The sequence below is a fragment of the Mastigoproctus giganteus genome, chromosome 13 (genome assembly GCF_048544385.1).
Source record: "Mastigoproctus giganteus isolate SK-2022 chromosome 13, ASM4854438v1, whole genome shotgun sequence".
Taxonomy (NCBI): domain Eukaryota; kingdom Metazoa; phylum Arthropoda; class Arachnida; order Uropygi; family Thelyphonidae; genus Mastigoproctus; species Mastigoproctus giganteus.
In genome coordinates, this window is record NC_143587.1 from 153386078 (window position 1) to 153401055 (window position 14978).

Sequence of the window (14978 nt, forward strand, 5' to 3'; positions counted from 1 at the left end):
GGTCTAGCAATGTTGTGATCCACCCACCTGTGTGCAGTTGTGGTTGTTTATGACAAATGTGATCCTACAAAGTGTGCAGTACAGTTCTGTAGTAAAGCCCCACCCATAACCTTTCCTGCAGAAGCCACAATTCTTCCTTTTTTTTGGTGTTGGCGAGGGTGTAGACTTCCAAACAAATCTTTGTTGCATACTCTCTGAGTCAAAATGATGAAGTCATGTCTCATCTGCCATTATCACCTTGTGCAGAATCTAACCATCTTCAGTGACCATCCCTTGCAGGCCGACGGGGCTAGCCGGGTGGGTAAAGTGCCTGCCTGGCAACCCAAAGGCTGCGGGTTCGAATCCCGACTTGGGCTTGGATTAAAGTACTGCAAAAACCTTGGGAGGTGCATTATGGCCACAGAAGCCCATGCGCCAACAACTACCAAAAAAAAAAAAATCTCTTGCAGCTCCTGACAAACCTCCAAGCGAACTTGCACTTGCTATTGCTCAGGCGTGAGTAGACTTGGAACCCAAAGAGCACAAACACGTGTCATATACATATAGTCACGGAGAATACTGTGCATGTTTCCTACTGATATTCTCAACATCTCTGCCAGTTGCCTTACTTTTTTTATACAACAATATTCTCTCACGATTACAGAAGCAGTGTTCGTGTTTCTTGTGGTAACAGCAGCAGCAGTTGGAGATCCAGGACTGCCAATTTTTGTGATTGGGTCACGTCCATCTTTAAGCATTCTAACCACCTGTGAGCATATATGTGTGTATATACAGAAGTATAGATTCACCAAAAGCATCTTTCAACATTTCATGTGGTTCAGCTGATGTTTTCTTGAGAAAGAAACAAAATTTGAGAGTAGCATACTGTTCCTTGCATTTCATGACCATTGTTATGAAGGCAAAACCGAATATTCATAAACAATTGTTAGTCTGTTTGTTATTTGGTTTTTAGGAGCATTAGCAACTAAGGCCATATTGCTCCAGGATATGCGGTGGTCAATCCTTGACCTTTCCGCATCCTCCGTATTTGGTGGTGACGGGCTCGAACCCTGGTCTAATCAAGAAGCGTGTGCTACGCACTGCTGCTCTTTCCCACCTGGCTACGGAGGCGCCCATTCATAAACAAGACCGACTACCAAGGTCACAACCATGCACACGTCAGCTGTGCAGTTGCTACATGATGCAGCTTGGTTTGGGGTCTTAAATTCCACAACTCAGCTAGAAATAGCAAGCAGTATGGTTTTTCATGAAAAATTATGATCATTCTTTGTTGAACAGCTCTTGTATAAGCAAAAATAATGATGTAAAATTTAATTTTTAAATTTCACGCTCTTACTGATTTTATAAACTGGAAAATGGAAGTAACTAATATTTTAATGCTTATTTTATTTATGAGGTTTTTTTTCTCCTTATTTGAACAAACTTATAAAAATTGTTTCATTAAAATGATGTTCCTAAAATAATAAGAGAAGTTTACCTCAATGTAGTAACGTAGAACATTCCGTATGATACTCTCCAGAAATTAAAACGAAAAAAAAAAAATCGAAAATCTTACATTAGAGTAACAAATTAAAATCAATTTAACACAACTAAAAATCAATTTAATGCAATTAAAAATTAATTTTAATTAATTAATTAAATCAATTGATTAAAATTATTTTTAATTAATTAAAGTAAAATAAAAATTAATGTGTAATTAATTAAATTAATTAATTAAAGATTAAAATGTGTAAAATATACAAGATTTTTAAATTTATAAATTTTTACTTAAAAAATTAAAAGATAAAAAGTAAAAATTGTTACATATATCAATTAATGCACTTACATTCACAAAAGGCCAAGCATTGAAATACCACAAGCAGAATTTTAAAAAGCCAGAAATTTTTTTTCAGAAATAAAAAAACAAAATTAGGGGCTTTAGGGCTCTGTGCAATCTTTTTTTTTTTTTACTATGCAGAGCATACCTACTACTAGATTAAATTCTACACAAGACCAATGTATCTTCTTCACCACATGTGAATAAACCAAGTAAATCATTACTAGCCAGTCATTTTGCTTTCTTTTTTCCAGATAATGAGAAATCCCAAGTACACATCACACATCTCTGGGGCAGTGAAAAATTAACTAGTTTTTTGATTCTCTGATTACATAAGGCTTCCTAGAATTCACACCACAAGAGTAGCCTGTAACTTCTTTTGATTCTCTTAATAGCAGTTTGAACAACAAATAAGGCTATATGTAACTATCAGCATATTTTTAAGACATGAATAAATTCTAAATTCAAAGTAAGTAACCCTTGTATATTTTTTTCTCTTTCTAAGAACATTTAAAAATAAAAAAACTTATGGTTTTTGTATTAATGCTAGCAAAGTAACCTGCATGCATGGTTACAAGCCTTCAAAGCCTAGCTAACAACATACTGCATCCTATACATGTAGTCCAGTATCCGGAAATTTGCCTTTAGCCAGCAGGTGGTTGATTGCTGGAACAAACTTCCATCTGTCTTTGTGGAAGTTGATAGCTTAAATAAATTCAAGGAAGAACTAGACAAACTTTTGGAGAAAATGATGGATAGGTAAAATAGTAATTTTTTTTTTTTTTTTTTGGCTGATGCTGTATAAGCTTGTTTCCTTGAATCATATGCTATGCCTCAACTAATGCTAATGCTAGCTGACAGCATGACTGCTGTATAAATTGGAGAAATGTGGCAGTAGAGGCAAGTAACTGCTATGGATAAAGGGATGGGAGGAGACAAATCGCAGTTATAAATGGCAACTATTCTTCATGGATTAATGTTATTAGTGGAGTCCCTCAGGGCTCAGTACTAATTGTCCCTTACTGTTTTTAGTATTAATTAATGATACTGATGTAGCTGTCTGATATCTAAGTTTGCTAATGATACAAAGGTGGGCATGGTGGTTAATGGCAATAATCAGGGTGAGCTACTTCAAGAATACCTAGATTAACTAAGCAGATGGGCTGAAAAATGGCAAATGAAGTTTAACATTGATAAATGCAAGCTACTGCACTTCAGCAGCAGTAATCAAAAGGATCCTTTGCACCAAAATAAGCAAATGAAGTGGATAAAATTTTTTTTGTTTTGTTTTGTAGAATCTTTGCTTCCTTGCATCATGTATCCAATATGAATAAGACAAATTTAAGAACAGTTTATGCACTTCAAATATTTTTTTTTATACAGCTCAGAGGTCTGAGAAAACTCTTCTACAATACAGAAGTTTTCTCAGACCTCTACAATCTTCCTAAAATTAAAAAGGATCCTTTTGTAATGAAAAAGGTTCAAAATTATTAAAATATTCAATTATAAATGTGAGTTTACCTCAAGAAGAGCCCACATGATGTCCAAAAGTGACATAACAGAAGGTTTAGGTTCAATATTATGACTTATTTCATCACATAATTTGAACAAAAATGGCAAAAGGCAAGCTTCAATTATATATGATGAAACCTATCAAAAGCAAAAGTTTAATGAATGCTTTAATAATTCAATTACACTAATGTTTCAGGTATAAAACAAAAACAGAATTTATTCATGGCTGTAAATACCATTTAATAAAAATTTTATTGTAAAATATTCTGATATCTTGGAACTTACACAGTGTATCATAGAAAACCAAACTGCTTTTCATGGGCAATTCTGTTACTGCTACCACCATTCATTTTGACCGAGTAGCTAAAACTTCTCTTTACAGAATTAGTTCTGCATTAACAAATCAGATTACACATAATGAAATGCAGTGTGGATGACAAAATGAGGGCAGCTATAAGAATTATTCAAGACATCTTAATTGCAATTCTTGGGTTCATAAGAGATTTTTAACCATGTGGCACCACCCACACAAAACAAATGAGACCACCACAAGAAAACATTGTTAGAATTGGAAATTACTTTCAACAAGATGAAATACATTAATGCACATTAATTTTTTTTTCTGAATATTGCTATTGGTTTCCAAATTAACGTGTGTCATGGGTGATAAGTCGGTTTCAATGGGTGACTTAAGTAATTTTCAAGGTCACTAATCTAACAATGAAGACTTTTTTTTTTTTTTGAAAGAGCAAAATTATGTTAACAAAACATACAACACTGTTAACTTATATACTGTCATTGTATCTAATCAACCAGAAACCATCCTCCATGAATATTCATACTTAAAACAATGAATGACTCTACATATTTACCAATTAAGTAATGATGCGGATAAAGATTAAAACCTTTATCTTACATAAAAACTCTCTCTCTCTCTCTCTCTGCATCCATATGTGCATATATCTGTTACTTTGTGCATTCTGACTTCAACAGGAGCTACTGCCTAAACTTTGAATAGCCTCAATGAAAGTCATACTATTAAAATCTCATATTCTAAAATGGATAGGACTATCTGTTTTAGAGTCATACTCTCAAATGGAAAGAGCTCCATTAGAAGAGATTCTTAAAATATTTTTGATCAGAGCCCTATCCATCTGACATGAGTCAGTTTAACCAAGCTTTACATAGCCTCCAGAGGATAGTCATCATCCTCCTCTTCTTAGACATTTTAAGTACACTGGCTACTGACACCATAGTGAACCAGTTCCAATCGTAATCTAATTCCTATAATTTGTTGCTGTATCTATTTCAACTGAGCTTTAAGAATTTTTTTAAGAATATTTCCACCAGTTCGTGATGTAATTTAAACCTGGACCTCTCTAAACAAGTGACAAATGGCAAAACCAATATACTCCCACATCACTGAAGTTTTCACTGAAAACAATAAAAATATTTGTTTAAGAAGTTCTGGACTATTGAATTATTTTTGAACCACAACACTTGAACCACTGGAGGAGGTTGTAAGTGGCTCTTCAGGTCAGATTTTCCCTCAAACAAACATATGTTTCAGAAAAACTTTACTCCAAGAAGTTTTTTTAAGTTAACGTGAACTTCTTGGCAGCATACTTTGGGGAGTAAAAGAAATGAACCAAACAAAGAAGCAATAAACAGTCAAAAGATTGAGATTTACACTCATTATTATATTAATAAAGTAGCTATATATCTAATTTGGAACGTGAATTTTCTTTAATGTAAATTCTGAATGACTACTTTTTTGCCAATATGGCTTTTCTGATTTATGTGCTCCTCCATGCTTCTCCCAATGTCTTTTTTTCTTTTTTTTTTCTGTTAATATATTTATCATTCGGGCTCATTCATGGATACACTTATACACTTATTCATGGATATATATTAATTTGGCTCAATCTGTATATACTGTTGCTTTGATTGTTAGAGTTATAAGTAGTATTGTTTTGTACTTTGCAATATCTGTATTGTGGCTACTTGAATGTTAAATAAATGGATTTTCGTGCATATGGATAACAATTGGGATTAATATTAAGTATAGGACAAAGAGGTAAAGTATGATCAAACAGTTACAGATAAATCACACTACAATCGTTCCCTTCAAATTTACACATCACTTGAAATTTTTAGATATATTAAAAATCAACTAGTGATGGGAGCAACTGTGAGAAAATAAAATAATTAGAACAGCAGATGAGGAAGAATATTTAGTATTTTATAAGTTCATTAGCATAAACTTAATCATACTATTATTATATAAATAGCCTAACATGCAAGAGGAATGATCCTTCAAAATTGTTTTTGAAGAATCATTCCACTTCAAAAGACCAGCAGAAGATATTAGCTGGTATTTCCTTAGTTATAAAAACGATGAAATGAGGAAGGTTGTTGCAAATGTCTAAATGACAAAGTGTACGGTGTGTGTGTGTGTGTGTGTGTGTGTGTGTGTGTGTGTGTGTGTGTGTGTGTGTGTGTGTGTGTGTGTGTGTGAGGTAGAATTCATAAGTCTGTTAAAAGTGCTAAGGTGGATGCATAAATTATACAAAATATCATAACTAACAGGAGGGAGAAGGATAGCAGAAATTGGAGATATTGTAGGCGTGAGAAAGAATGTGAATATCCTATATGATATAATGAATTAAACAAAATTATAGACTGAATTGCAAAGCCAATTAGAGAGAAGGGAACTGTAAAGCAAAATGATTAAATTAATATAAGGAGTAGTAGCTAGCATCAGATACGGGTGGGAAATTTTGGTAATAGGTCCAAAAAAGGGGTAGAGAAATTATGAAATTAAAATCTGATGTCAGCTAAAAGTAAATATTGATACATAATCAGGTATTTCATCAGGGGACTATTCCTGATCATGTATCAAAGACTGCGTTCCTATACTTGTCCATACCAGTGGAAAAAAAGCAAATTTAAGAACAAAACTAAGTGAGATCAAATAGGGGATCTTTCACAAAAATATGGAAAAAATTTGCTTCTTATCAAAAGCAGCCTGAGCGCTATGAAAGCTTTCCCAGATTCAGACGTTTAGATGCTAGTATAGAATCTGTATGGTGTGAGATAGTTGGAAGCAAAGGTATAATGAGATTGGAAGTAATCTATAGATCAGATGATTGGGAAGATTATGATGAGAGCATCTACATCCAAAATGGCATGGGCAAGTAAGCATTAATGTCTTATTATCAATAATATTGATTTGTCTCTAATTGATTGGAGCAAATGGGAAGGTAACTCCACATGGGGGACAAAATTTTCAAACAAACTAGATGATTATTTGTATCAACATGTCAGGGAAAGTACTAGAGAAAAGAATAACCAGTAGCAGGAAGTGATCACAGAGTTCTATGGTGGACGATGAAGAGAGAGGTAGCAGTAATTAAAGGCAAAGGAATGGGTTATTATTTCAGGAAATGAAATTATGACTGCTTAAGATGCTACATGGCCTCTATTAACTGGGTAGATATCTCACAGAGAGCAAATACAATTGAATTATGGTATGCCTTTAAAACATTAATCACAGAAGCTTTGAATGCTTTATGTACCACTAAAAAAATACTCCACAAGGAAGATTCCAAGTTGGATGAATAAGGAAGTTCAGAGATTACTTGAGCAGAAAAAGATGGCATTGAAAAGATACAGCACAATAAAAAGTACTGAAGCCTATCAGCTACAAATTGATCTGTAACACAGAAAATGTTAGGTTGGCAAAGGCAGATTATGAGAAATCGCTGGCAAAGAGTGGGGATAAGGAATTCTTCATATATATAAATGCAAAGAAGAGAAGGACAAATCGGATCAGATCCTGATGTAATGGATAGTATTAGATATCCAAGCTGATGTTGTAGATGAATTCAAGTTACTTTGCATCGATATTTACAGAAGAAAAACCTTTCAATGAGATATTACTGGAGTGAAGTTTAAAAAAATGCAATGAATGATGCTGAAATTTCACATTTATTTAATGAAAAAACTTTCGAGCCTACAAGCTAGTAAGGTTCCTGGGGTTAATAGTGTATACCCTATAATCTTAAGGGAGATGGCAAGTGAATGCATTGAAACATTGAAGCTAATTATGAGTATCGCTGGACTCTGGAGTAATTCCATTGGATTGGAAAAGTGTCTTTTTTTTTTTTTTTTTTTTTGGTAGTTGTTGGCGCATAGGCTTCTGTGGCCATAATGCACCTCCCAAGGTTTTTGCAGTACTTTGATCCAAGCCCGAGGTGGGAATCGAACCCGCAACCTTTGGGTTTTGTTGGAAAAGTGCCAATGTATTTCCAATACATAAGGGCAGTTCTAAGAGTGAAGTGGGAAATTTCCAGCATATTAGTCTACCTTCAGTAGTGGGGAAAGTCGTGGAGACAATGATCAAGAATGGAATTCAAGATTATTTACATAGAAATTGAATTTTGATACTGAGCATGGTTTTGTAAAGGGAAAAACATGTTTCACTAAAGGTCACTCAAGAGCTGGATTTAGGGAACAATTTCAACAGTTTATTTGGATTTCAGCAAAGCATTTGACTCAGTCCCACATGAGCACTTATTTTATAAGCTGGAACAGATTGGAATCGCAGGGAAAATCCTTACATGGATAACAGGATGGCTTCAGGGCAGGGAGGCAGAAGGTTGTGATAAATGGTTATTCCTCAGACTGGGTTGATGTAAGAAGTGGAGTTCCCCAGGGATCAGTATTAGGACCACTATTGTTTTTGATTTTCATAAATAACATCAATGAAGGAATAGAGGGCGTGGTATCTAAATTTGCAGATGTGAAGATTGGCAAAGTAGTTAATGATCAACGTCAAGCAGAGCTTCTTCATTGACCTAGACAGACTTCAGAGATGGTCACAAAAGTGGCAGCTATGCTTTAATCCAGCAAAATGTAAGGTATTATGCCTGGGGAACAGTAACCCCAAAATAATTTATACACTTGGTGGAGTTGAACTAAAGCTGGTAGTGGAGGAAAGGGACTTGGGTGTTATGATACGGTCACACATGAAGTTCTCCAAGCATTGTAGACAGGCTGCAAGGAAGGCCCATGGTGTCCTATCGATGATTTATCGAACAATTGCTAGTAGAGATAAGGACATCATAATCACACTATTATTAAAGTGAGGCTATTGTTAGACCACACTTGGAATACTATGTTCAAGTATGGGTAACTCACCAGGTGAGATCGGCAAAAGGGCATCCGTATGAGGAAAGACTTTGAATATGTGGGTTGCAGAGCTTGGGAACTAGGCACCTTAAAGGAGATTTGATTGAGGTGTTTAAGGCTCTGAGAGAAATAAGTAAAATGAATGAGGATGAAATTTTCATGGTTATAAATGATTCCTGAACTAGGGGGCCATAATTTCAAGTAATGGGGAGAGGGATGTTTAGGCTGGATTGCAGGATGTTTTCTTTTAACCAAGTTATAAATTACTGAAATAAGTTACCGACATGGATGGTAGAGGCTGACGTTTTGGGGAAATTCAAAGGTCAAATACCTACGGGAAGAGGGAAATACATAGGTTATCTATTTCATTTTCTCTTATTATTTTTTTTTAAATTTTCTTCTTATTATTTTATTTTAATGATTATTTATTTTATTTTATATATTTATTTTAATTAATTATTGCCGACCGGGCTAGCTGGGTGGGTAAAGTACCTGCCTGGCAACCCAAAGGTCGCGGGTTCAAATCCTGCCTCGGGTTTGGATCAAAGTACTGCAAAAACCTTGGGAGGTGCATTATGGCCAAAGATGCCGACGCGCCAACAACTACAAAAAAAAAAAATAAATAATTAATTAATTAATTATTATTATTATTTTTTTTTTTTTGACTGATGCAGCATAAGCCATAGGCCATTGCTAATACATATTAAAATGGCATGGGAATAAGTTTTTCCTAAGTCTTCTGGAATTTTAGCAAGTTTTGCAGAAATTTGAAATTTTCTAGGATTACTCTGAATCCTTAACTTACCTTAAAAGAAAGTTTAGGATCCAGAGCAACTCAAAGAAATTTCAAGGGAGTACAATGAAATATTTATATATTTAGTCTGAATTAGATTGATATACAAACCAAAAAATGGAAGGAAAGAATTCAAAGATGAAATATGATTCTGAATCCAAGGAGTCAAATCTACCTGCTTTCTAGAACTTTGAACTTGAAACAGTATTAACATATGAAAGCTCAAGATTATTTCCAGAAAAAAGGAAAAGAGCAATAAAAAAATAAAGAAAAAAAAGAATGCTATCTTGAGGAATGCCTATAGTCACCAAATAAATGCCAGACTCACTCTGATGAAAAGCAGACTCACCACTGGAGAAAAGAAGTCCTTCTGAGATAGAAGATCCTTTAGAAGAGGAAAAACAGAACCAGAAATGTCAAGAATGAAATGTAAGGCCTATAAGAGAGAAGATATACACTTAATAGTCAATGCAACACATCAAAGAACATAGCATGTAAATTACTTCTAACATTCCAAACACAACAGACCTGAGTTGGTCCCCTATTGTAAACAGACAAAGAGCATTTGGATAAAAAGCAATGAACAGAATTCACACACACACACACACACACACACACGCACGCGCACACACACACACACACGCACACAGTGAGATGCTTGAATAAGATTTTGTCTAGAATCTTTAAAAGGGAGACAAAATTGAAATGAAACTGAAACCATTAACATACTGCAGTTTGTCAATTTTTGGAAGTGGAATGATCATAAATGTTACCCATATAAGGGAATGATAACAGAAAAGTTCTACTGTAAATAATAAGAACATCTAAAATAAAAAAAAAAAAATTTAAAAAAAGAAGCAAACTTCAAACAAAAATTAGTAATGGAATCAAACCCAATACCTGAGACATTGCAGAATATTTGTATGCTGTTTTAGTTCCTTACTAGAACAGGAGACAAAATGCCAACTCAGCATTCTCCTGGGTGTCTATGAGAGTTTAAAGAATAAGGTAGATGCCCTCGAAGAAATTAAAATGGGGATCCATCAAGCTCTCAGCTGCCCAACTCAATAGCAGAGCTCACTCTCTTACATCAGACAATACGGCAGCAACCTTGAAGGCAGAATGTGCTGGTCCCACAGGATCCAGTTAGTGACTCTATTGTCAGAGAAACAGGAAATATGTTGTGCAAGGTGGATAGATGGAATAGGAGCAGGGTATGTCTGTCAGGAGCAAAAGTATAGGGCAGATATCATCTTTTAAAGGTAATACTGTTGTACACGTTGACACTAATGATATTAAGAGAAAGAAATCTGAGGACTTACTTAACAAGTACAGGGCAATGTTGGCAAAAAGTCGCAAATTAGGATTCAATTTGAAAGTGTCTGCAATTCTGCCCAAACACGATAAGAGGGAGGTATATGTTGAGCACTGTTTCAATCAATTCGGCTCTAAAGAGAATGTGCAAGGCTCATGGGGTAGAATTTTTCTCAGCGAAGTCTGTGGTTGTTAACAGGACAAATAGTTTTTAAAGGGATGGGATACATCTGAGCAGAAGAGGGCACACAAGAATATTTGCTGATTCTCTTGAGACAGTGCTAGGTGAGTTGGAAAACTGCTAGCGTGAGGAGATACACATTAATAGTTTAACTAGGATCACAGCAGAGGTGAAAGTGATTCTTGCATTGTTACTACTACTGCAGCAGCCTGGATAGCAAGGTATCTGGGATTTTAGACCCTGCTGGGGGGCATCATGGAACACAAATGGGCTGTGTTAAATTAACTAAGAGTAAGAACACATACATGTATATTTGCATGTCCACTAATGCTAGGAGCATTGCAAATAAATTTTTATTTACAATTGTAAAAATAATTTTTTGATGAATTTGAAATTTTGATTAAGTTGTCAAATGCAGACATTGTAGGAATAGCGGAGACATAGTGTCACTCAGACACAAGTGATGCTGAATTTGAATATGGGGGAGTACAATGTATGCAGCAAGAACAGACAAGGCAGGACAGGTGGAGGGGTTACGCTCCTAGCTAAGAAGAATATTGAATCTAAAGCTGTGCATCCAGTTGACATGGGTGACAAGTGCAATGCTGAGTCAGTTCGTTGTAATATAAGCACTGAAAAACAAAATTGAGAGTAGGAGTTTCTCATATGCCTAATGGCTGTGATGGGCAAGCAAATCAGAATATATCATAATGGAGGATTTTAACTTTCCAGATGTTGATTAGAATTTGAGGATTGGTCACACACACACACACACACACACACACACACACACACACACACACACACACACACACACACACACACACACACACTAGCAAGACTTTTGTGGATTTCTTGGATGACTGTTTTCTATAGCAGCATGTTAGGGAGGCAAGAGGAAGCAATATTCTTGCTTTCTCTTGTTGTCACTCTAACATGAAGTAATTCTCTTGATTTGATTTGTTTATCAGCAGCGATTCTCACGCATTAAGAATCTGCATGTAAAAGACCCACTGGGTGGAATCGATCACAGTGTACTAATGTGGAATTTAATTAAAGACATAACTACTGTCAAGGGTAAAGGGAAAGGCTTTTGCTTTGTTTTTAAATTTTGTGCAGTGTGGTCATCGGATGATGTTACCAACAGCAAATTTTAAATGGGATGTATAAAACAGCAAGGACTTCTTTGATTATATTAATAGTAGAAGGAAGGGGTTGAATCACTGGGGCACTTGATGTCAATGGGTTAACTGTTGATAACCCTGGCTCAGGTTGCTGACAAATTGAATAAGTATTTTGTATCTACGTTCACACGAGGAATTCTTTAGGGAAGGGGAGGCAAGAAGTTTATCAAACTCTAACAAGGAGCTAAATGACCTTGCGATACCTGAAAGGAAAGAGGAGGAGAAACTGTTGAGGATAGACATAAAAAAAAGGCACCTGGGGTGGATGGAATCTATCCAATTATATTAAGGGATGCAGCAAAGGAGCTATGCAAACCCTTAGCCATAATTATGAGAGCATCCCATGGACTGGAGATGTGCAAATATATCCCCAATTCATAAAGTGGGATCAAAAGGTGACATGAGTAATTACAAACCTGTTAGCTTAATATCTGTTCCAGGAAAAATAATGAAATCACTGGTTAAAGAAGCAATGAAGGACAATTTGGACAGGCATGCAATTATACTGATCACAGCATGGATTTGCCAAGGGGCTGTCTTGTCTAACCAATCTGATATGTTGCTGTAGGTACTGAGCTGAATGCAAAAAATAATTTTGACATTGTATACTTAGATTTCAGGAAGGCTTTTAATAATGTTGCACATAAAAGACTGCTGTACAAACTAGAGCAATGTGGAATTAAGGGCAAATTACTGCTATTGATAAAGGGATCGTTAAGTGGAAGAAAAGAGAGAGTGGTTATCAATTGGTACAACTCTTCATGGCCTAATGTTATTTGTGGAGTTCCCCAAGGGTTCAGAGCTAGATCCTTTGTTTCTCAATATTTATCAATGATATTAATGAAGGAAGGTATATCAGGCTTAATTTCGAAGTTTGCAGATGATGCAAAAGTTGGCAGGGTGGTTAATGTCAGTCATCAGGGTGAGCTGCAACAACAAGATCTGGGTAAATTGGGTCAATGGGTTGAGAAATGGCAGTTAAAGTTTAACTGACAAATGCAAAGTACTGCACATGGGTAGTAGTAACCCAAGAGTAACTAATCAACTGAGTGGTACTACACTCGTAGTAGTGAAGAATGAAAAAGACCTTGGGGTAATTGTGCAGTCAGACATGAAATTCTTTGAGCAGTGCAGACAAGCTGCATGGACATCTTCTGGGGTTTTGGTCAACAATATACAGAAACTTTGCTAGGAAGGATAAGAAGGTGATTATCCCTTTGTATAAGGCCATGGTTAGGCTACATCTTGAATACTGTATACAGGTCAGGAGGCATCACTTTAGAAAGTGATATAGATCTACTGAAACAGGTGCAGAGAAGGGCACTCAGATTGCCAAAGGGAACAAAAGGGTGCTCTTACAGTATTATCTAAGGAGGATAAGAAATCTCTTTTAGGGATGATCAAATTTAGATTCATCCTAAATAAAATTTTCAATGATAATCTTCTTACCTGCAACAAAATTTTATTGAGTTGGGGAGTAAGAATTAAGTAGTCTCTGACGGTGAATGTTTATATGTTTTCCTTTTTAGTTGTCCTTGCAGAAAACACAGTATTTCTAACAGCTTCTCTATCTTGGTATGGATCAGAATATCTGAAGTGAGTCTATTATTCTATCAGCCTTTTCAATTAACAATCCCATATTTTTGATTCTTTACTGCTTCTCTGGGAGTGAAGTGGTAGAAACTGGACCTTAATAATTTCTCTAATTGGTCAAGTCCTTCAATAATTTCAGCATTGTTATCAAATTTAACAGGTCAGCATGATCTCACTTTATATGTTAAGATGTGGTCACCAAACCAGAGCATCTGGAACTACAATGACATTTCCTTACATTTACAATTTCCTCACTATTCAATTCCAAATTAGTATTAACTAGTCTGTGGTATTCTTAAGTTTAAAAACTTTCTCACATGTCAATATTTATTTAGTTTATCAACAACCAGTTTGGCTTTATCAATAATGATACCATTCAACTCCAGGGGCTCACATCTGGTGAATATGGGTTTGGCACAACCAGAGTCCTGGATATCACCATTCTTCTCTTTCTTGGTGATTCCCTTCTACTTCTGACTCTTGAGGTTTTTTTTTTTTTTTTTGGCTGGTGCAACAAAAGCCTCAGGCTTCCTTGCAACATGTGGCTAGTAATAAGCATCGTGAACAAATATTATGTATCCCTTTTCTGTTACAAGTACATAATCAAAGAATTCCTTACTACTGTTCTTTAGACTTTAAGAGACAAAAATAGCAAGAAATTCTTTGCTTGTGTACTTATACAAGGAAAGGAATGCATAATAAAGGAGGATAAGAAATCTCTTTTAGGGATGATCAAATTTAAGAGACAAAAATAGCAAGAAATTCTTTGCTTGTGTACTTGTACAAGGAAAGGAATGCATAATAAAGGAGGATATCTTAGCACTCCAAACTCCCTAAGTAACTTTATTATGGATTAATTTATAAGGTCATCAATTCTTTTGACATTAGTCTGGGCTATAACAGTGGCATGCAAAATATGGTCCACAAGTAGGTACTCTTGCTCATCATGTGGGCTATGATGGAGTTTAACATGAAAAAAAAAAAAAAAACACCATTTTGTAAAATCACACTAATTCCAAAGCATAACTATTAGACTTTTTTTCCCCCTCTAGCATTTCTGGAAGCTGATATACAAGGTATATTCAAAAAGTTTCTGGTTTACTATAAAAGTTTACTGAGTGAACTTTTCTTAACCTAAGGGCTTCCTAACCTAAGCACCTTCAAAGTACCTTCTTTCTGCAATGCACATACTTGCTACATTGGCCTTCTCAAGCTTTGAAAAATTCTTTAAAATTATGTGTTTTTTTTTGTGCATATAGGGCCATTTCAGTGTTTTCTTTGATGTTATCCACTATAGCAAAACAATGACCTCGAAGTCCAATTTTCAGTTTAGGGAACATCCAGAAGTCAGTTGGTGCAAGGTTTGGAGGGAGGGGGAGAGGATCCAGCCAT

At 35.4% G+C, this 14978-nt stretch overlaps 1 protein-coding gene across 1 annotated transcript in view; it reads right to left on the reverse strand.

The window, feature by feature from the left end:
• Kpc1 (Kip1 ubiquitination-promoting complex subunit 1) overlaps window positions 1-14978 on the reverse strand; it is a 534039-nt gene that overhangs the window by 341928 nt on the left and 177133 nt on the right. The window contains exon 11 of the mRNA XM_090388154.1: window positions 3338-3466. Within this exon, the coding sequence (XP_090244280.1) occupies window positions 3338-3466 (129 nt within the window). The remainder of the gene's footprint in view (window positions 1-3337; window positions 3467-14978) is intronic.